Source organism: Pezoporus wallicus, unplaced genomic scaffold (genome assembly GCF_028554395.1).
Source record: "Pezoporus wallicus isolate ANWC-B61680 ecotype Strahan unplaced genomic scaffold, APGP_CSIRO_Pwel_v1 scaffold_2584, whole genome shotgun sequence".
Classification (NCBI taxonomy): domain Eukaryota; kingdom Metazoa; phylum Chordata; class Aves; order Psittaciformes; family Psittacidae; genus Pezoporus; species Pezoporus wallicus.
Genome location: NW_026642851.1, coordinates 11,786,261 through 11,809,535, shown reverse-complemented (window position 1 = coordinate 11,809,535; position 23,275 = coordinate 11,786,261). Strand labels below are relative to the sequence as shown.

The window sequence follows — 23,275 nt, the reverse complement described above, 5'->3', positions numbered from 1 at the left end:
TGGGGGAAGGGATGAAAAAAAAAAACATTGTTATCTCTACCTAGCCCTTCAGATGTTTTGCCAGAGACCTTTTTATTTCTACTTTTGTATATCATATAAGATCTAAAAATCTTACATGTAGTGTAACCCGTTTCAGTAAGTAAAAAAAAAAAAAAAAAAAAAAAAAAACACAAAACCACACCGAAAATGCAAGCCCAAAGTCAAACTATGGCATGGCTGTTGCTCTTCAGAGGGCTTGCAGGGGAGAAAAGGATTAAAATCAAAACAGGCAATCTGTTTTAAAACAGATCATTATATTTTAACATGCAAAACTTACAGGAATGCTCCCCCAAAGTTACCTTACTTTGGTGTATTTTCTAGAAATGCCTCTAGATTTGCTAACATCCATGCAAAACAGAGTTGTCTTGTACCTTTAGACACTTAATGCGACTGCACTAAGGGAAGGCAAGTGCATGCAGCCGGAGGCAGCCTTTGCTCTATGACTACCACTGCAGGTAAGCTCTCCTGCAGCTTTACAGCCATGCTGCACGTTCATACAGCTTACAGGGTAAGCGCTTGTAAACTGCATAAACGGTATTAAAAATGAAAGACCTGTACTTCCTCCCTGCCCAGTGGGTATAAAAAATGATTTTAATTCTGAAGAAGGAGAGAAACTCAAGTACAATAGGAGACTAGCTCTTTATTTGAAAGTAAGTAATCCAGCTCTAAGTATGTGTAATTCCATGCTTGCTACCAACAAACTTTTTGGAGTTTACATTACTAAATAAACCCCAAGATTTTGAAAAAAGGCAAATGAATAACTGAAAGAATACTTCTGGATATCCAAAGTTATCTGAAACACCAACCTTTCTAACATTTCTGTTTTCCTTACCTCTGAGTATTGGTGCACTTACCAGGAAACTCCTCACAGTTACTTAAGTACAGACAGTGTGTTCAGTCTGAAAAAGTGATTCTTTAAACTACATATACCAAGCATTCTCCAGAACACTCACACTGATGTTAGTACTGGGTTATAAGAATTACTTTCATTGGGAACATAGAAATGATTCTTCCTGCAATGCACCTCACAGGGGGCTAACTGCATGCATTGCCAAACTGGGAGAAAGCAGCTGCTTCATTTACTTTTCAATAGAATTCTTTTTCTTTCTCTTGTACCACCTCCTTTGGAATTCAAGGAATTAATTATAGTGTATGCTAAGAGGACTGATGTGTGGTATAAAAATCTGCTGGTTTGAGGAGTAGAAAGTGGGATAAAATAAGTGATAAAAATTAGTGGAAGCCAGAATGATAGTAGCTGTGGAAGAAGCTAGGGGTGTTTGTACTTCATCAAAATACCAACTGGTTTTAAGCTACAAGAAAAGCAGATGCTTCTGAAAAGTTTCAACAGATGTTTATCCACAAAAAACAACTTTTTAACTTGCTGCTGGTAAAGGAAAATTAAAGGCTGTTAAGTGGCAAGTGTTAAAAGAAGACTGAGTAAAGGGAAAGAAAGGGGAGGTTTGAGTCTGATTGTTATCCACACAGCTATGTTTTATGATACCTGGAGGGCCAGCTGATAAGTGAAGGTGTGTCCCCTTCTGAATCTTTTTGAAGAAACCACTCAGGTTTTGATTTCCCTGCACTACTACAGAAAACAGAAGTTCAGGTAATTTTTGAAATCTCGACACATGCTCCCATTTATCCTCCCAATCTTCCCTCCCCACCACTTTTTTTTGTTTTCTGATTACTCAGTTACAGAGAACTGTTCATAAAAACAAAAGCACAAGCACATTAATCAAATTGACAGGTATAAACTGTGAAACAAACTAGCATATTAAGTCCACAAACATCTAAAAAGTATACTGAGTGTTAAATATTCTGCAAAGGTAACTTTACCAAGTGTGTACTGTCCGGAATTTGAGAAGTGAAAGCAACTACACAAACTTATTTTTGCCATTTGCAATTGCAGGTCAATTTGAAGGGGTTTATGTAAGCAAAACCTAGAAAAGTTGCTAAAACCATTCCTTTACTTTCTGGTTTAATATGGTAAAGATCACTGGATCCAAACCAAAGTAGTAATATGAATTTAATGAAGTTAGAAATTCAGATGGCTACATCATACTTCCCAAGAAATTCTCAGGATCATCTGGAACCCCGTGTAGCCCTGTAGCTTCAGAAATGCAAACCCAGTTAGATCAAGTAAAACATGCTGTGTCACTAGAAGACAGGGGAATGGAAAAGATTGAAAAAAACAAAGTAATCCCAATTTGATCTTGTCTTGATTTTATTTTGTTTCCATTTTGGAGTTGAAAGGGAACAAGAGCACTGCAAACTTCTAAAAGCCCTGCAGGAAAGGGTGTTTCAGACTACCTACGCACCTTTTCTCAAATACTTTCCTAATGCCCACCTTCACCTACAGTAGATCACATCAAATACTTTTAACCTTGTAAGCACAGACTGTCTGGCCACATTATCATTTACAAACAAACTCCCTGGAGCAGACAAGCATGCAGGCTGCTTTCCATTACCTATGGATACATCTGGAAGAACTTGCATGGCAGTAGAAACATTTGGGATGAAAAATCCCAAATTAAGCTCCAGGTCACCTACTTCAGTTTTTCTTAGCTGGTCTTTTAATGAAAATAGTTGAAAAAGTAAAATCAACTGTTCTTAAGGTAACAGTGCATTTACTGCAAAAAAGTTTAAATTTGAGAACTCACCTACAGTCGTCACCCTATCCAAATCGCTTAGAACAAAGTCAAACACCGACTGTTAGAATACTTTTTGTTTTTCCAAATGTTTTTGAATTCTGAAAGGAACTGACCAAATAGGAGGTAAACACATTTCAAAGCAGCTGACCCAGTTGCTGGAATTGCTTTGAAGCAAGCAAACTTCCTTCTCCTCTCTTAATGTGTACTTTGGCACATTTTTATAGTGGGCCCAAGCAGCAATTATTTGTACTTGACCATTCATCCTTTGAAGAGAGCAGTCAGAAGAACGCAAGCCATGTTTTGAATTTAGAGTTAATCAGCCACTTCAGCAGCCAAATGCAAACAATGTCAAATGTAGAACTTCGTTGTCTTCTCAGTGATGGATAACAGGATTAATTATTAAATCTTCTTAGGACTGAAGGCACAAAGCTTTCATATGTATTCCAAAGCAAGCTGCATTTATTTTCGAATTTGAACACTGCAAATTTTACAAAACCAGCCTTGCACTCTGTATAATGTGGAACTGACTGCAAGACAGCAACCACCTGGAAAACTGGCATTAGCCCTTATTTCACTTGTGCAAATGGCCTTATAGAAGACCACCACACAAAAACTTTAAACAGACAGCATGGAAATAGGCAATAACTTCTTTACACTCAGAAACAGGGACAAAAGTTTCTGAGAGGTTATTCTTAAAAATCCGAATATCACACGATTGAGTATTGAGTATGAACTGGCACTGGAAGTTGTCGGGGTATCAAAATGAAGAGCAGGCTCTTGGAAACTTGGCCTTTAAAATACTACCTACTACCTACATGCACATCCAAACAAGACCAAATCCTAAGTTGAAATCCTTGGCTGCAGTAAGCTCTACACCACATCTTGGTGGATGCAGATGAGTTCCTTCAAAAGGAAAGGCAGACTGTAACTGTGGGAAAGTTGTTTTATGCAAATACTGATCCTAGCTTCATCCAAAAAGAATCTGAAATTCGTGATACTGCAGTCAGTAGTTTGTATTAAGTTATGACTTATTCACAGAATCATAGAATGGTTTGGGTTGGAAGTAACCTTTAAAGGTCATCTAGTCCAACCTTTCCAATTAAGAGGAACACATTCCACTAGACCAAGTTGTTCAGAGCCTTGCCCATACTGAGCTTGAATGTTTCCAGGGATGGGGAAGCCACAACTTCTCTGGGCAATCTGTTCCACTGTTTCACAAGCCTCATTATAAAAAATATTTCTTCCTTAAATCTACTCCAAATGTACACTAATTAGTTTAAAATAATTAGCCCTTGTCCTATCACTACAAGCCCTGCATAAAAGTTTGTCCGCATCTTTCTTATATGCCCCCTTTAAGCACTGAAAGGCTGCAATGAGGTCTTCTTTGGAGCCTTCTCTTCTCCAGGCTGAACAAGGCTTTCCTCACAGTAGAGGTGTTCTATCTCCCTGATCATTTTTATGGCCTTCCTCTGGACCCTTTATTACAGGTCCACATCTTTGCTGGGCTCCAGATGGAGTCTCATGAGAATGAAGGAGCAAAATCACCTGCCTTAACCTGCTGGCCACACTTCTTCAAATGCAGCCTATGACATAACTGGCCTTCTGGGCTGCCAGTGCACATTGCTAGATATTGACCAGCTTTTCATCTACCAATACCCCTAAGTCATTCTCTGCAGGCCTGCTCTCAATCCTTTTATCCCCACCCTGTATTGATACCAGGGGTTTCCCCAGCTCAGGTGGAGGATGTTACACTTGGCCTTGTTGAACATCATGAGGCTTACACAGGCCCACTTCTCAAGCTTGTCCAGGTCCCTCCGAACGACAGCCTGTCCCTCAGGCACATCAACTGCACCACTCAGCTTAGTGTGATCTGCAAACCTCCTAAGGGTGCACTCATCCCACTGTGTCATTGATGAAGATACCAAACAGTGCTGCTCCCAATATGGACCTGTGAGGGACCCCACTTGTCACTGATCTCTATCTAGACATTGATCCATTGACCACCACACTCTGGTGTGTGGATGTGACCATCCACCCAACTTGTCATCTGCTGAGCAGTCCACTAATCAAATCCCTACCTCTCCACTTTAGAGAGAAGGATGTTGTGGAGGACCACACCAAATGCCTCACATAAGATCAGACAGACAACAACTGCAGCTCTTCCCTTGTCCACTGGTGTAGTCACTCTATCACAGGAGGCCACTAAGGCAGGGCTGTCCTTTGTGAAGCCATGTTGGCTGTCTTGAATCACCTCCTGTCTCTTGCTTTCCTGATTTTTTACACCTGGTGATCAAGAGCTCTTGTACTCTATGGAAACCATCCTTAAAGATCTGCCAGATCTGTTCCTGCTTCTTTTGCCCCACTGTCATTTGTTAGTATTTCACTAATGCAGAACAGAGAAGTAAAATCGACCCTACCACAAATGCGATGGAGTTTAAACTCTGGAACCATCCTAACACCAGAAACCACCTGAAAATGGATCTTACCATTTCATTATCTGGAAACAGAGAACAACTAAGTCTCAAAAAAAGAAAGACCTCGCAGGAGGGGCCTGTCTCAACCAGTGCTTACCAAACACAGGTGATCCCTTGGTGGTTTGCATAGCATCAGATCTTGTAGGGACACTGAACTTTTCACAAATGAAAGAGCATGCTCCCATTAAAAACACTGTTGCCTTAATTATTGCTCCTCTGCCCAACTTCTGCAGCATCTTTTATTATCAAAAAATAAGTAATGCCAGGAGTGGCAGCTTTAAAAAAAAAAAAGTTGGAATTTGTGAATGATTTGATAATGCCTTCAGCCCCCTCCCTCTGACCTCTTCACTGGTTTACAGAGTTGCATTAGAAAAAAACCACATTTGCTAGCTAAACATGAGGGAGCTTTATAAGGAGGCCTGATGTCTCAACATTAAAGGCTATCTGTGAATGAGCAGAATCAGGTGTCTTTCTATAGCTAGCATGCTGTTTCACCAGGGCAGCTTCTCCTGGGTTGGAAGAGGTAACAACCTGGAAGGCATTTCATTGTTCAGTGTTTCATTGGTTTCCCCTCACAGAAACAGTGACTAGGATTGCTTTATGAGAATAAAGAAAGTAAAAACCCCTTTTCCACTGCAGCAGACATTCTTGGCTATGAGGTTTGATGGGCTATTCTCTTTGGTTTCCTAAAACTGAAAACTTTCTCCCTTCCTTCACTTTATAAAACAAAGGAAACAATCTGCCAAAGGTCCATTGCTCCAATATCCTTTCCTATCAGTAACTGGATTAGTCAACAGATTTATCTCAAACTGACCATTTGAAGATAAGGGATAATGTTTTGTAATGTCTGAGTTGAGACTGCTTCAGACACAATTTTTTTGGAGCCTAGAATAACCCAGTCAACTTAAGGGGTTTCAGTACAACTCTGGTCTCAGCTGTATAGATGACCCTGCAATGACTATTTTACCTACTGTAGTAGCAAAAATGTAAGCTTAAAACATAAACTAAATATAAGACAGTACTTCCTAAGTATGTTGACTTACTTTCCCTCTGATGGATTTACTGAATGAAAATATTCCTTTAAAACCTTTCCTTAACTGGGAGAGTCTAACAATAGCTCATATAGCCATGTATCCATGCAAAAGAAAGTGAGTGGGGTTAGAAGTCACCTGAATAATGGAAAGCTATGAAAAAAATATTAACAGACTACTACTGGTGTGCCCTATGCAATAAAGTGAAACAAAAAAGGCTGAGTACATTTGAGCAGTTTACAGGCACTGTAAATAGATGACTTAATCAATCCACCCATTGGTTAACCTTTGACATGGAAGATTCCTTCATCATTCAAACTCAAAGGTATGCTTGTGAGAGGTAATAAAAAGGCCACAACAAATAAGAATTAAGTTTTGTGATTTTGATGGGAAGGATAAAAAAGTCCAGTCAACGTAGCTTGGTTTTGAATCTACTGCAAAAAATACCAAAAAGTGTGAATGGTCCAGTTTATGCCAGTTCATTTCAGTTTCTCAGAAACAGTCAGCACTGCTCAGCCTGATGCAGGTGTGTCTACAGTTAAGTTCTCATTATAATTTACATCATTTTAGTTGCAACACTTTAACTTAGGTTTTTACAATTATGATTTTCTATCTATCACCTACCTAGAAATAGAAGAATCACACCTAAAGAAAATCATACTCTCAAAAAAATGCTTAGTTGTTATGGTGGCTGAAAATAATGCACATTTTGACAGTCTGGTTTTTGCACTACAGTGTGAAACTACAATGGAAAAATTGTGAAAACAATTTTTTTTTCCTTCTGGAAGGATCTGGTTACCCTATTACTGAAGTAAATTTGTCAAATCTGAAGTAATTCAGAATCATGTGAGGGAGTCGGCTACATTTTCCAAATTCAGCATGGAATTTTAACTGTCCCTTTTGCCCCTTCACACACACAACCTCGATATTATCTGAAAGATTGACTACCACAGTTCAAAAGGGTTTTTACACTTTCACAGCAGGAAAACAAATCAACTACTATTTCAAATGACCCAAGACACTTTTCAGCTTTTGACTCCGACAACTGCTTTATTTTGGCAGAAGCTGTCATGACGCTATTGAAATCTTCACTGAGAAACAACTTGCTTTTAAGAGGAAAACCCCACCCAAACAATTTCAGCCTATAGAGGAAAAAAGTTAAAGGCTTGCTCTAACAGGTTAAGGAAAAAAAAAACCTAATAAACACCTACTCACAAAATAAAACAAAAAACCACAACAGAATTAGAACCGTAACATCATAACAGCTTCAATTTCTAGTTTGTGTAAGTATCTTAAACATAGTTATTCCACTCCACTTGCAAGTGCCTAATTTTAGCATAAATTCTATAAATATAAGGTGAAACCAAGGACATATCTAATAATAGAAAAAGATACCCACCCCCTTGTTTCAGAAGCACACTGTGGTACAGTAAACCCAACCAATCCATCCTGAGACATCCAAAGCCACTATTCTTCAAGGGTAATAAATATGTTTGCATAAATACTGTAGACATTGCTGCAAAAGGTGATTAAGGTAAAGGAATCTACTGTATAAACAAACAAATAAAAATCATGCTTACCTTTGTCTGATGTTACTGTGCAAGGGCTGGTCATTCTGCAAATGGATTGGTGAGGCTGCCCGCTTTGGTGAAGAGAGGGACTCTCTAGGGGTTTGCTTTGGTGATATTGGCACTTCATTGTAGGAGGAAGATTCTCGGGCAGAAAGCGAAAGAGAGATGGAACTATCCAAGGTTGCTGAAGGGTCAGAAGCCTGTCTAATGGCACTGTCATCATCTGCTTTTCTATCACTCTTTTCATTTGAGAGGTCTTCTTTATCTGGAACACCATCTTTTTCATGGCTCGTGTACTCTTTGGATTCAGAAATCACACTCTTTAACTCCTTCATTTCAGTTCTGGACAAATATGAGGAGCCACAGTCCTTGTTTTCATCATCTTGCCTTTCACTTTTCACTCCCTTTCTTTCCACACTGTCAGGATCTCTCCTTGCCCGCGTATATCTGGATGAGTAGTCAGAATCCAAATCAGTATCAAGAGATAATCCATATTTTTCTGCTAGCTGGCGCCGCCTCTCTGCCTTGTACCTAGCTATTCTTTCTGCTTTTGACTCTAGCTCCTGGACATCCATGTTTCCTGTACTATACAAGGGCTCTGTATTACCTCCTGTGGTTTCTGCTCGATATCTGGATGATCTGGGTTGTTTTTCTACAGAAGAATCTGAAGTTTCCTCCTCCTCATTTGATCTTCCTGTTGAAAGTACAGCAGATATGAGTAAATCCATCCCAAAACTCTGAGTACTCTACCTACCATTCACACTGAGTAAACAAAAAGCTTCCCATTTTTTTACAAGTCAAAGTGTACTAGTGACTGCACAGACACATTACATTTTGGCACTTACGCCTCCAAAAGCATATGCAAATGATAAAGAAATGTCTATTAGTTAAATATGTTGAGTCTCATATCAAAAGACTGTTGTTCTAAAACAATATGGATAACCAACCTTGTTCAAGTAAGACAGCTGAAGAATTAAAAAGGCAAGTTAAAAAGCCCTCTGACCATGGCTTTTCCATAAAGCTCCTCTCCATGTACAGCACAAATGACAGACTAGTAAACATGAAGTAATTCAGTAATGCAAAATTGCCTTAAATTATACTACTTACCTAAGTGGGGACTGTATGGATCAGTTGCACGCATATATCTTGGTGTATCTTCTTCTAATAAACGGTGTGTGACTGAACCTGGACAGTTCTGTAGAAGCATAGGTTGTGTATCATTTTCAATTCCCTCTAAGCGTCTAGCTATTCTCTCTTTTCTGAAAAAGATGTGAAAAATGTGAAACCCAGCATCTTTGAAGATTTGAGGGGAGAGTTTCTAAGAGGAGGTAACAAAACAAGCTGTGTGTTTTGTTTTACAGGCCAAAGGCTTTTTGTTCTTTTACCTTTTCATTTCCAAAAAATCTTGGTTGTTTGGTTCAAACAGTTTTCTTAATTCTGAAACTGAGACAACAAAAGATTATGCAGTTTATAAGCTGCTAAGTTTCAGCAACTCTCAGAAACTTGTTAAAATGCTTTAGCATAAAAGGGAACAATCAAATAAGAGGTTCGAAATTGCTTTTGTCAGAGTACAAGTATTTTCCTCTATTTTCCTAGTTTATTAAGCTTGCATTGTCAAAAGTGCACTAGGCACATAGGTGTAATCATCAAGGAGTCCTCTGCTCCAGAGAGAATCTGCTGTGCTATTCTAGGAACTTTCAAGATCTTGTATAAACTGGGCAAGATACAGTTTGATTAGATGGGGTCAAGCTTACATACTATTGTAGCTCATTTCAAAATCAGGTAGTATGGAATTACTGCTTACCCTGTCTACAGAGAGGTCTAGGACTGACCTATTTAAAGAGAAATACTGTCCTCTATTCCCTACTCTTCCTCCACTCCCTTATATTGAGCAAATCCCAGTAATTCACATTTGGAGTGAAAATTACTGTGTATCCTCATTATATTCCTTCATGGTTATCACTCTCTACTTTGCTAATTTTCCCTTATAGTTTTAATTGGACATAATTTCCCTCTCTCCCCGTGAACTATTTGGTGGTGTTATGTGCTAGCAGACAGCTGTCACAGTTCAAAAACCAGTAGTGAACCAACAGGAGGCATGAGAGATGAAGTAATTCATATATATATATATATATATATATATATATATATATATATATACATACATACACGCACACATATGTGCACAGTTACCAGTGATGTTTGCAAGCCACACTGGAGCAGTGAGTGCTACGAAAACAAGTATGGTGTGGCTCTTTACCACTAAGAAGAGAAACCAACCCCAAGGCTATCAAAGGATGCTGTAAACTGGGGGTGTGGGTGGGTGGCAAGTACCCCACACTCACCACATCATTGCCTTAGCAAAGATGTTAAGATGTGGTGCTAAAACCTGTGTGCATTTATTCTGATGAAGCTCTGATCCTGCTGACCCAAGGATGAAAAAGCAAGCTCAAGTCTACAGCCTGCTAAATCAGCCCTAGATTAACACCAGAAATGCCTGATGAGTCAGGAGTGTCCAGAAGATACTGTTCCATGCCACTGCAGAAGTAAAGCTGTCAGCTTTTTTCCCTACCAGACTCCATTGCTCTACATACTTAGAGGATAAACATTATTGAAATGCCACCCTTTTAAAGGTCAGATGCACCTTTTCTCCCTTTCCTCTGCTGCAAGAACTTACATGCATAGCTAAGTCAGGGTTTCAGCTTAGCTGACAAATATCCAGGAAGTTTGCTGTTTGCTCAATACCAGTGCTCATACCTCATAGATACTATTGACATTGCCTGTCACATCAACCTTACGTGCTGAAAAGCCACTAGAATTCCAGGTAAAATATCTTAGATCAGCAAGAATTAATGTATTCTGATCATGACTACTCAGAGAAGCAAATGAATGAGGTACAAATATAGCGTCTGAGGCTACAGCTGAGTGCCTACTGAAAATGTGTGAGTAACAGGGATAAAAACCAAGTGGGCCACTCTCCAAAAAATTCCTTTAGTCTACATTTTTAAAGAAAGCAGACTCAAGCTATCCATTTCAATTTGTCAAGCCAAGTTAGCTCAGAATGTGATCACGCCACGAAAATATATAATATGTATACATTTGATGCAACTAGCAGTGCAGAATAGCGAAGTGTGCAGCTGCCTAACAGTACCAACACAAGGGTTGCTTCTTCCATGCCTGATTTCAGCATCTGCAGCAAAGCAGATTGAAGCCTTTGATGTTGACCAGGCTGACAGTGGAAGATAGACACTGAAAGTCAGCAAGCTCCAACCACAGATCTCTGGAGATGAATGGGAACTAGAGTTGGGCAATGCAAAATTTGCATCCTGAACCAATACCAAAGCAAAGACCTTTTTCATAGTGTTTTCATAGACCTTTCTCTCAATTAATGAACAGTTCCTGCTGCTGCCCGGCCTACTCAAGCTGTGCTAGCAGTGGAACTGTGCTAAACAGAGAACTTACCCATATGAAACTACCTGCCATCTCACATTCACACCAAAGAAATGGTTTCTCATAAACACTTTGCTCTCACCTCCGCCAAAGGTACTTCTGTTTAAGTTTGTTTGTCTGGCTATTAGAATGTTTCTGTTCCATCTGCTGGCTACACATACATAAAATGGTCAAAACAAACCTCATAATTGTTCTGCCACTTCAGACAGGTAAAAGGCCTCCACAGCTCACAGTTAATAAAACCACATTCCACCCAAACCCTGATCATTTTTCTTCCCTAGTCACCAATTTATACAGTCCCTAAAACCATCATCACAGAACAGGTCTTTTACACTGCTTTAAAGTTCTAAAGCATAGCTTTGTATACTGAAGTCTTTGTTCCCCCACCCCCCCAAAAAAGTAGTCCACATACAAGAAATGTGGAACGTCCAAAGAACTCCCAGCAATGTTAGCTCAACGCTCTTTTGCTACGTGTTAGCTGAAGTTCCAGAGATTCTACTACTGCTTTGCAGCCCTAAAAAGAGCACTGACTTAATGAAGAATCTCTCCAACACCTTCCCAAACAAGATGGGACAAAAATAGCATGGGACTACTCTATGCTGCCTTACACTTTTTCCACACTTGAGATTCCAGACAGTAATTTCAGCTAGGTTGGCCAACATCTGCAGAGCTTTTTTTTGTGAAAGTATTTTCAGCAATACTCTTCTGGGGAGGTGAGAAAAAGAAGGAAAAACAAAACAAAAACAAACAACGAAACCTCAACATCCCCAAACAAAAAAACCCACCACCACAGCCACCAAAAAAAAAAAAAAAAAGAAGACAAAAAAAAACAAACCAAAAAAAACCAAAAAAAAACCCAAACAAAAAAAACAAACACCCCCCCCCCCCCAAAAAAAACCACCACCACCAAACACCCCCCCCAAAAAAAAAAGAGAAAATAAACAAAAACACAACACCAACTCCCCTCCCCCCAGAAAGGAAGATAAAATGCAGGAAGTCTTCTACTCTAGTGATTTTTTTTTTTTTTTTTTTCCTGAGTATTTGATTTCAAAACCTGAAGGCCAGTTGGAGAAATTTCACCCCCAAGTACACGAATTGGCCCTTGCAAGCTTAGGTGATTGCATATCTCCTTTTCAGTTTGCAATCTGAATATGTTGGTGCCAATTTGACACCTGCATATGGGAACATAATCCATCAGAAACTACACCATTTCAAAGACACCTATGACGGTGCTAAAGAGTAGCAACACTTCTACCTAAAAAGCAGCACAAAGATCTGATTCAGAGAAAAGACAAGACTGAGAAGCTTCAAATAACTAATTTTACAATAAAAGCTCCTTATCTATGTTACTTCATGCCAACACATTTTGTAGGCACTGTTGGTCAGTATAGTTAAGGCCAACAGGAAGAACAGCCACGGGTCAGGTGCAGTCCTTAGCTTCAGGCTTTATTTTAGGATGTTGAGCATGATGCTGTGGTAGGATACCCTCTAACCTAGACTGTCAAGAGGCACCTTAATTTTTGTAACTGTAGACATTCTGAACAGAATTTTGTTTATAATACCAGAATTTAGCAAAAGCAGTTTTGTTCCATGTCTCATCCCAGAATAAGAAACAGAAAGTATGTCTGGAGTGCACCTTATAAAAATGTTTTAAAAACTCCTTAAATTAAGGTGAAAGTTTTTTTACAGAAGCCATTCATCTTTCAGAAACATTGCTTACAGAATATAAATATGTTTTTGCTGAAAGGTCTCTTTGGTAACAGCAGAGGGGATACACGTGGATAAAGCTGCAGGCATGCGACAGTGGATTTATTTTTAAAATACAGAAAATGTAAAAATTAAATCAAGTCTTCCAAAAGTCCAAGTAGAGAACGAGCAGGAACATTTGTGAAGCCTGAATAGATATAAATCAAAAATTCACCTGAATTTCTCAGAGATAGTAAATAAACATTGCAACACAAGTATTTTCATTTTGAACAAAATTTAATATGGCAGTGAAGCCTAGGTGCCGTGTTCCTATTCTCCTCTTGGCCTCACCTGGAGATATGATGGTCTACAAACCAGGCTGGAGAAGCATTTATCATCTGGTTACACTAGCAGAGGCATACATGTTCAAATTGTCTATCTGCAGGTAGCAATATGTGAGACTTCAGCTAGACTCTTTGAACCTCAGTTCAGTCTGTATCAGTTGAAAATTAAATATATTCCCTTGATTTTCCAACACATGAAAATCCAGGTTAAAGTTAGGCCTTAGATGGGACAAATAACCTGTACTTTCAGTAAATGTTTGAAAGAGCCTCAAGTAGCTCCCACTGTGAACTTTTTCTTAAGTCTGGTATACACTAAACTTGATGCCTTTATTATGAGAATAATTTCTTAGGAAATACAGGCATCTCAAACCAGAAATTCACTGAGAAGCAACTGACAGACAAGGTTTCTCAACCGAAGGCTCTCACAATTAACTTGTTGGCCAGCATGACTGTAAAACTAAGCATCTGGAAAAATGAGGGACTACATATACTAGCGCTCTCAGGACGTCTGGGCTGGGTAAATCCATATCACTCTATACCATTATTGTGTCAATGAAGTCTTTCTGAACATCTGTAATGACTACATTTAAAAGCAAGCATACCACTTAAATGTTACGCTGGAAGAAGGACTCCTTTTTCTAAAGGATCTCTGCAACGAATGACACTAGAAGAGCAAGCTAGCTCCTTTACATTAGGGTTAGTGCATCTAGCCTTGCAGTTTGTCTGAAAAGGGCAAATAACATCAGAACACACAATTTTAAGCGAAGTTCTGAGATCCATAACATCCTTGAGTGAAGGGAGCATCTTTATGCCAGTTAAACATAGCTCTTAAGTTGAATGTCATCCTTTACTGGTCAAGAACTATTTCCCAGCAAACTTATTTTTTTCTTAAAAATTAAAGAGAATTAACTCTCACTACTACCTCAACTGTGTTAGAAAAAAATAAAGATGGAACTGCTGTTTTCTTCTTAACTTATTCAGACTAAGGCAGAAGTTTAAAAAAAAAATTAACAATCCCCAAACCTGTATGTAGTGCAGATCCTTTAGCATGCAAGACTAAAAGTCAGCGTGTAGTCTGTTGGTCGTGCAAGCACAGTGATTCAAGCCAAGTTAATACTTTTAAATTCAGTATTAATCTAATTGTACAAAGAAAGCAACCTCTCTGATGTTTTGAATTTCAACTACTTAAACTACTGAAAACTAGGTAAGCGAAGCTGAACTTTACGAAGCAAGGATGTAGTAAGGCCTTGTAAAAGAGCATTGTGGTTCATCCCTTATGCATACTTCACAGGGAAAAGGAAACTCATTTACAAAGGATCTGTGCCCAAATGATTTTAACTGTGCATAGAATAAACTTCACATGGTGTTAAATTACCACTTGTGTTCATAATGTGTCTTCCTTACCTACCTTTTGGAAGTACTGCTAAGAGATTAGCATCAATATCCTTTGTGCTGTTTGCAAGCTCTTCTTTATCTTCAAATGAGAACTCCTTCTGAAAACTGAAAGCAACATCTTGTTTACAGAACTGTGGATGTTTCTGTTACAAATCAAATAAAGACAAGATGTAACCAATTTGTGGCAAGATAGTCTAATAGAGATACCAAAGAAAATATTTTCCATAAGAACAAAATCAGAAATAACTCCACAAAACTCACAAAGCCAAACCTAACATAATTTGAAACCTGCTTGGAACTGACTGTGACACATTTTTGCATTAAATTGCTGACTGAAAACTACTTCAAAATGCTCTGCTAGCAATCACCTTTGAAATAATCTGTATCAAATTATTCTTCATAAATATTAAAACATATTTCATCAAATACAGTACTGTATGTACACTCTGCCTAAAAGCCTTCTGCACGACTGCCCTACTGTTGTTACTCCACTGATCTCTGGATATTTTGTAGTTTATAATACACTAACATGAGCAGCAGATAATTTAGTTTTATACTTTGTCTTCTCAAAACAGCAAAAGTGGCCATTTAGATAAAACAAAATATTTCTTTAAATATGTTCATTAAATATACAAATTTTAACTTTAAAATGTAGGTGCTATAATGGCCTAAAGTATATACTAACTGAGCACAGATACATTTTTGGAGATTTACCCTCTTGTGGGTAAACAAAGTGAGATTATTCTTTCCTATTATTAAACACAGAGAGAGAACTCTTGTATTCACAAAAAAATAGAATGGTTAGGATTGGAAAGGACCTTAAGATCATCTAGTTCTGCCATCATGACTTCTAAACTATCCCAACCAGACATAAGAAAACTTACTACTGTCTTAAAACCTTTAGTAAACTGTGTAGACAGATGTAACAGACACAAATCCACAGTGATCTTAGCTCAGTGATCTAAGCATAGTGACCTTAGAGCTGCGCATGGGCAGAGCTGTGCCATACGATTTACTGTCACCTGATTAAGACAAACTGCACACAGCCTTACAGTTGGCAACTCCTTCCTTAGAACAGTTTTTAAATGGCTCTTTTAAAGAATTGAATACCCTTTCATCAAAGGTATTTGGTAAGAAAAGAAAGAATAGGTAAAAATTATTCTGTACTCACTATTCCAGAAGAACATTTCTTATTGAAAAGGGATTTAACATATAATGACTAATAACATTTTACATGAACTCCATGAAGTATTTGCTTCTTTATAGTTTATAAATAAAATACTTTGGAAGATACTGAGGGGAGAATAAACCCCCTCAAATGACATTAAACAAACTGGGCACTATGCCACCTGCTGCAAACCATTTCCAACAACTGCACTTAGAGAAATTATTCCAGGTACTGCCAAGAAAAGAAATATTAGCCAATACAAAAAAATAGCAAGCAGAAGACGGAGAAGTGCAATAATTTGTCCATTAGGAAAAACTGTGTATTCTTACAGGGTGAAAACATTTTAATGGAACTAAACAAAAAAACAAAACCAAAATAAAAAAACACACAGCAGCCACAAGGGTCCATGTATCATCTGAGACTGGGTAGAGACTCAGACAACCTCATGTTCCTATATCCCTAACTTCATATTGACAGTACTTGTGATTCTTACTAGCCTTACAACGTATGTTTTTCTTCTCACAGGCAGAGCTTCTGGAGTACTCTTAGGAGGAGAGATTCCCAGTTTCCATTTGAAAGGAGTTTCTACTCCTTCTGGCTGAGGATGAGTTTGAAAAATGTGAATAATATTGGCCTAAGGCTATAAATCAAAAAGAAATCTATTCTGTCAAATCAATATGAGTACTTAAAGCTTGTCTCAAAAGTGCCAAGGGACCCAGCTCATCACTTTTGAATACCTGGGCTTTATTTAGAAGCATCTCCAATTGCTTTCATAATGCTTGTGACAGAGAAGCACCTTAAGTTTCTATAAACATGTGATTCTGCACAGAAAAGCATTCATCCAAACAGCAAAATCCTCATTTAAATTAACTGTGTGCTAACATCTACGACTATGCCTCAGCCCCACATGAATTTTCAAGGGTAAAATTATACAGAAACTGGACGGACACTAACACAGTGGTTCTAAGAATTGTATTACTGCATTGCTGTGGACCCTCAACAGACTTCTAAATCCTGTTAACTAGTTAAGTTCACCCTTGTCCCTATCTCCAGACTCCAGGGAATTCCAGGGACTCTGAAGCAACAGACCCTCTAAACCCAGTCTAAATGTTTTTTTCACTGGGTTTCCATCCATTTGTTCTCAGGTCAGTGTTGCTGGTTTCCTTACTTATTTTTCTTAAGAGAAATTTTCCCCATCTACTCAGCTGTCTCAAGACAGGCTCTCAGTTTTACTGATTTTCGTTGATTGTCTGTAAATAATGTTCTTTACCTATTCTAGTTTTAAGTCATCTTTTTCACACAGGGTAACCAGAATTGGATAGTCTTGATTCCACACCTGGGTCTTAGCAGCATCTTATAAAAACAGTAATTTTAATGCAGAAATCATTATTGTATGACTAACCAGATGAATGCTGGGATTTACAACACATTTGCCTTTTGGCATCTATACTCTTTGGTTGCTCAAACCCGCATGAGAAACTAATATGCCAAGGCTTTGCTTTCATCAGTCACAAGTAACAGAAAAATTTATCAGCCTCCAATGTGCACTTAGTATTATTACATTACATCCTTTCTCTATTACTCCTCAAGGTCATTCAGTTCTTTCTGTATGTGAGCTCCCTCCTCCTTCGTACTGAGGATGGCTTCAAACTTTGCTCACTGGCAGATTTCATTAAAATTCTTTTAATAACCACAAACTTCTTAAGCTTAACCCTCCCTGGGCTAGATCACTCCATCACAGGTTATCCATTTTGTGAAAGTCCCTTCACAGTTTCCCTTATGCTATCATTTATCATTTCCCTCTGGACAGGCTGTCAATTTTTATTTACTTGTTTATTTTTAAATGTTAACTATTTTCATGTACTGATTATTTAATCCGCAATGGAGGACTTTTTCTTCTTCAGAGGCATTTTTGTGCTCTCTCACAAAGCTGCACGTGGCATTGCTTGTTTTAAATATTTGCACATTAGAAACAAAATATTTTAAACCAATTTAACAATTACAATGCTTTCACTTGCACAGATTGTTCAGAGACCAAGCACTGCTCTGAAGATGAAACAGTCAAGCCAAGCAACTGGGTATTTATAGATACATATAAAAAATTCGTTCTAAAAATGAAAGTTGGCATATTTAGGACATGTCACAGTATTCAGCAAGAACATTCATTAGGAATCTAAATTGAGTCAGAATGATGTTAAAGCAATTCCAAATAGTAAAAATAAAATAAAAAAATAAAATTACAGGACACTACTCATAAGGGTTTTAAAAAAACATATGCTCATAAGTACCTCCTCACTAAGGCTTCCCTTTTTCCTCACAGGGATCTATCTAGCAGTTTCCCTGCTAAATGAGCAGTTGCAGCATCAATTTAGCTACTTAAGCAGAGTCAGAAAATCAGACTTGGACTGCCAACTATATTTTACCTTTTAATTCATCTACAACCCTATTCTAAAATTATCACAGCTGCATCTGCTCACCTGTGCTTTCCTTAATGTCTCAAGTCCTGCTATAAATTTAGGTGCAGATTCCGAGCAGCAGCACCAGGAGTTTCTGCACTTAACAGACAACATTATTAAAATCATTTAAGGCATACATGCATGTCTTTAAATGAAAAATAAATACTTCAGAAGTTGCAAGAATTCTTTCTTCTTAAGGTCCCTGTTAATTCTGGATACTGAAAGAAGAACTTGTCCTTCTTTGCTTGCCCAAAATACAGCCTGTGATCATGCTCATGAAATACCATCAACAGCATGAGGTCCCACAAATTTGTTTCACACAGGATTTGTGTGTGGTTTGGCCTCCGGTTCCAAACAAACTCATTATATTCCCCAATGTTCAGGAATGCATACAATTCCTATTAAAACACAGGCAACAATATTTCACAACCTCAATAGTTTTTCTTTAAAAACAATGATGTATAATGTGACATTAGTAGAGTATTTGACAGTCTCAGTAGTTATATTGCTCTTGCAACTTCCACAGTAAGTGTGGGCTGCTTCTATACATCAGGGATTCTAGGCTGAAAACTTCTGCTGCTCCTGCTGCAGTATAAAGTTTCTAAATAGCTGCCCCAGTAACCTAGTTAAATGCCCAAAAGCGAGCAGAAGTTTGATCCAAATGCCACTAGTAACACTGCCCTGCCATCTGGGATAAAGCTACAGCATATATTGAGATTTTGTGACTAAAACACGTTTAAAAACCCACTTGCATACCTGCCAGCTCAGTGCTTGGCATTCAGTTTTCATCTCTTTCTCCACCTCTAGGACAATGTCCTTCCCTGGACTCTCACTTAAAAGGTCCATTCTACAAGTCACATTCTTCCTTCACTACTCTCATTTCTACTTTTGCCTACTTGCCTTCCATAAAGCAAAGTGTCTTTTACACCTATTCCCTCCACCTCTCTACAGTACCTAAAATCCAGCATGGCAGATAATCAGGTATGCTTCAGAAGGTGTGTGGTGACTGAAAAGATGCCTGCAAACATAAGCCTGGGTGCCTAAGGCTGGTGGATTCCTGTGCAGCTAAGCCAACAAAACAGCTGGCTGCTGGGGCAAGAGTCAATTCCCAGCTCCCACACCTCTCTCCACCATTATGAATGAGTCCAGCAAGCACAAAGGCAGACACAAAAAGCAGCTGGAGTCAGGATGGGAAAAGAGGCCTGTCACCTTGTTTGACTGTGAACTGTATCCCCTTACTCAGCCTCATGGAACTGTGCCCTAAGACTGCAGGTGTGAGGCAGCATGGCCCTGCAAAGAAGCACCAACATCACCTTTTCATTCCTGTCTGCAGTGTTCCCCCCCGCCATGTGCTGACAAAGCTCTCTGCATGGCTGTATAATTAATTCACCTACTTCAGCCACCTTCTTTTTCAGACAGATCAGTTTTCCAACCTAGTTCACTACACGTCAGTACTGCGTCCATGCCATGAAAGGAAAAATGAGCACTGCAGTGGTAGGAGGCTCAGTGCAGACTGGAACTTCTCCCTTAGCAATGTCAGCTATAAATTCCACATTACTTAGGAGGCAGTTGGTATCTTCAATACCTGTTCAGAGCACCTGTTTGATGCCAAGGTTTGATCCTGTGAGAGGACCAATAATCATCCTCTCTGATAAAAGAATAAATGTATATTCAAGCAATGACTGCGAGTTACAATTGTGCAACCAGTCATCTTCATTGGGCAAGAAAAACTTGATCTTACCTTAATGCTCTCTTCCTTTGGAGCAATCGTGAAGGTTTAAATCTGACTGAGTTTTCTTTGTCAAAATCTATGAAAAAAAAAAACAAAACAAACCATACCATGGTAAAGATGCTTTAATAAACGGGGAATTTTTAGGAAACTAGAAACTAGAGTTTTCCTGTCCACTGGAAAAGACTGTATAAAGGCCTTCCCCCACAGTCAAAGGAGCATAAGCTGGCACGTCCAAGATGGTGATAAACCAAAGCCTTGCAAAAGTGAGTACAGACAGTAAATATATCAAAAGCATCAATGTTTTATGGAACTGCCATGTTCTAACCCCAGTATACATGGTGTAGCACTGCAGTCTGGGGCTATCATTTAAACTCCTTGACTCAGTTTTCCAGCTTATAAGATGGGTGGTTGACATGTTTATGAAGCACTCTGCAAATAAGAAATGCTGCAAGCAGTAAGAGCCTTTTTGGCTGCATCCTAGCTATATTATAAAAATTGCATATTCACTGCAGAAGTCAGAGATGCCCAGCTGAGGATCTGTTGCAACAAGAGTATTATACCATCCATGACAGAAATATTTCTGAAGGTTGTCTTCAGAAATTGTCTTGAGCTCCTATTTTCATCTGAATAGCCTTAGAACATGATTTCAGAAAGGAACACGTGTTTACACTGAGAGCAAAACTGTGTCAGATGCAGCCTTATATTCAAAAAGTATGGATTACAAAGCCAGCAGGTTCCCAAACCTTTCTGAACCATAGCAAGCAATGGGTAATCTCCCCTCTCTTCCCCACATCTAATTTTTCCATTTCTGCAGTCGAGAGGGTCTTAACAACAACCAGTGACAAGGGGGACCAGTTATCCAAGTACTGGTTCCCTTCATTCAATGAGGATGCTATTAAGAGACCTTAGTGAACTGCTAGCCAGGAAGCAGGGGAGCACCTGGTCTGTGACTGCTGTTGAAAAACATGAAGCTACCAGTAATTTACTCCTAATGGGAAAACTGCCTTCCATGCCCATCTATACTTAATCGACAACCCCAAGACCCTAAGTTAATAAATAAGTGGTCTCTGATGCAGTATTCATTTTATTTTTTAAAGACAAGCCTGAATATTGCACAACCTGGACTTTAAGATGATTCAAAAGCAGCTGCATCCCTTTTACTCTACCTCAGAGGTGAGATTTAACTATCACAAAGAAAAGCCTAACTGCTAGCTGGCAAAAAAAAAAAGTATTTTTTGCTTATAAAAACTATGCTGAAAGCTAGGTAGGATGTTTATTATCTTCGCAGAAAGGGTTTAATGAAACTGTATCTTGTGCCTATGCCTTTCAAAACTTTTTGCCCTCCTTCTCTCTTCCACGTCTCCACATACAGGTTTAAAGAAAAAAAAAAGATCACTTTAATAGTGCGATAGAGGAGGCTTAAGATGTGCAAAAAAGGCATTTTTTAGGCATTTGCTACAAGTTACTGCAGATTTCAGGGCAGCTTTGCTAATAGCTTTCTTCAACATTAATAGGCAACTTTTCCTGTTTTTGTTAACATTCATTTTCTCTTTCCAAGTAAATGGAGAATAAAGCATGCAGATTTACACAGAAACATCTTGTTAGACTAAAACAGAGTATTATAAGGAAAACAGTATGAATTGTATATAAATCATTGTATTTTACACGATTCCATGCCATAAGTCTCCTCTAAAAAGGCCAGATTTACAGTATTGTGAGAAGTCTGCAGTAACTTTAAAAGCCCAGCTCAGTATCAGCTTAGCTAATCAGAACCAGGCATATTTTAGATTTACAGCGTTCTAACAGGATATAACCCATCCTATAGGTTTTGGCACTAAAACAGCTGTCCACCATGAAAACCACAAGTAGACCACAGAGAAATTCTCCCTACCCTAGCCAAAACCAGAGAAGGGAAATGAAAAGGGAAGAAAGTAGCTTTCATTGCTTTGCTAGGAGAAGGGCTGTTAAGAGGGGATACACAAGCCGTTCTGACTCTTGCTACCATTAAACACATGCTGTAACATTCATACATACCACATCTGTAATGCCTCAAAAACATCTTAAAACTTTGCTGTATTTCACAGGGGCAAGCTCCTCTCTTCCCTCCCCACACAAATACAGAAAATCAACCAGACAATTATATCTGTTACACAGTTCTGATATTTTATGTATTTCCTCCTGTGTAAATTAAACCCATGTGGGAGGATTAAAGTCCAATAAAACTTACTTACTACAATGTAGAAGTCTTAAAATCAAATACAAAACACAGGAGAAAAAGCAAAACAACTCTGCTTCAGAAGAAAATAAATATGCCCATAAAAGAAATACCAGTTTAACACAGTCTTAATTCAATGGTTAATTTAAAGAAGAAAGCTCACCCTCGCAGTACCTGATACAGAGCAGGAAAATCTTTGCAACAGCATTTTGTTCCTTCCTTCTTTCACTGAAGAACTGTAAACATGCTTATAACCACATTAAAGTAATCTTAAATATTTGTATTTAAAATTGAGAGTATATTTACAGAATTCCAAATCAAACTTGCTCAGAAGTTTAACCATTTGTTCGGTCCAGTCCCCCTCCCTCTTAGGTACAAACTACCAGATAAAAGCACTATCCGTAATTTAACACAAGGGAAATTAAGAATGCTGAATTTATACATAATATATATATTAAATTAAAAAAAAAGAAAAAAGAGATGCAACCTTCCAGTGTTCCTTAGTATATTTAAAGGCCCTAAGTCGGTGGCAAGCTAAGCTAATTAAAAGATCCATCTAATCGGATCTTTCAAAAGTGTCCTTTAGGAAATAATTGAAATAGCCTAGATGACTAAATGCATACTGATTGTTAAAGTAGCTAATGTAGCTGCAGAAGATCCACTCAAACAATATTTACACATGCATACATATATATGAGAGATTTAACAGCAACGAATGAACTGCATTTTCTTCTATCTACTTGGAACTCTTACCTTGCTCCTCAGAGTATTTAACATTTCCCAAATAGCTGGAGATCCAAGGATTTCTGAACATGGTTGCACAAACAAAGGATTCAGCAAAGAGAAACTACAACAGCAGCTAATTCTCCAGCAGCCACAGCCCTAGGCCTGTCTTGGCAATATTGTGTAGAGATTTTTCATAGCACAGGACTGGAGCTGTCAGACTATCGCGTCCCAGGGAGTACAGTAAATGCATAGCAATAGGCTGCAAGCTGGAGGAGCTCAAGCCAGTAATCAGATTACAAACAGAAATTAGGCACATGAATGTTAAAACAGATTGGGC

The 23,275-nt window shown here is 38.5% G+C and overlaps 1 protein-coding gene across 22 annotated transcripts in view; it reads right to left on the bottom strand.

Annotated features, from left to right (window-relative positions):
- SVIL (supervillin) overlaps window positions 1-23,275 on the bottom strand; it is a 114,818-nt gene that overhangs the window by 50,749 nt on the left and 40,794 nt on the right. For 11 of the 22 annotated variants that reach the window (XM_057432838.1, XM_057432843.1, XM_057432826.1 and 8 more), the window contains exons 2-7: window positions 20,007-20,073; window positions 14,655-14,746; window positions 9,152-9,209; window positions 8,874-9,025; window positions 7,776-8,460; window positions 1,541-1,624 (exon numbers count right to left, since the gene is read on the bottom strand). In XM_057432838.1, the coding sequence (XP_057288821.1) occupies window positions 1,541-1,624; window positions 7,776-8,460; window positions 8,874-9,025; window positions 9,152-9,159 (929 nt within the window). In that variant the 5' untranslated portion in view covers window positions 9,160-9,209; window positions 14,655-14,746; window positions 20,007-20,073. Of the gene's footprint in view, window positions 1-1,540; window positions 1,625-7,775; window positions 8,461-8,873; window positions 9,026-9,151; window positions 9,210-14,654; window positions 14,747-20,006; window positions 20,074-22,965; window positions 23,042-23,275 lie in introns of those variants that run through there. The other 11 variants (XM_057432834.1, XM_057432846.1, XM_057432841.1 and 8 more) reach the window with 4 other exon arrangements.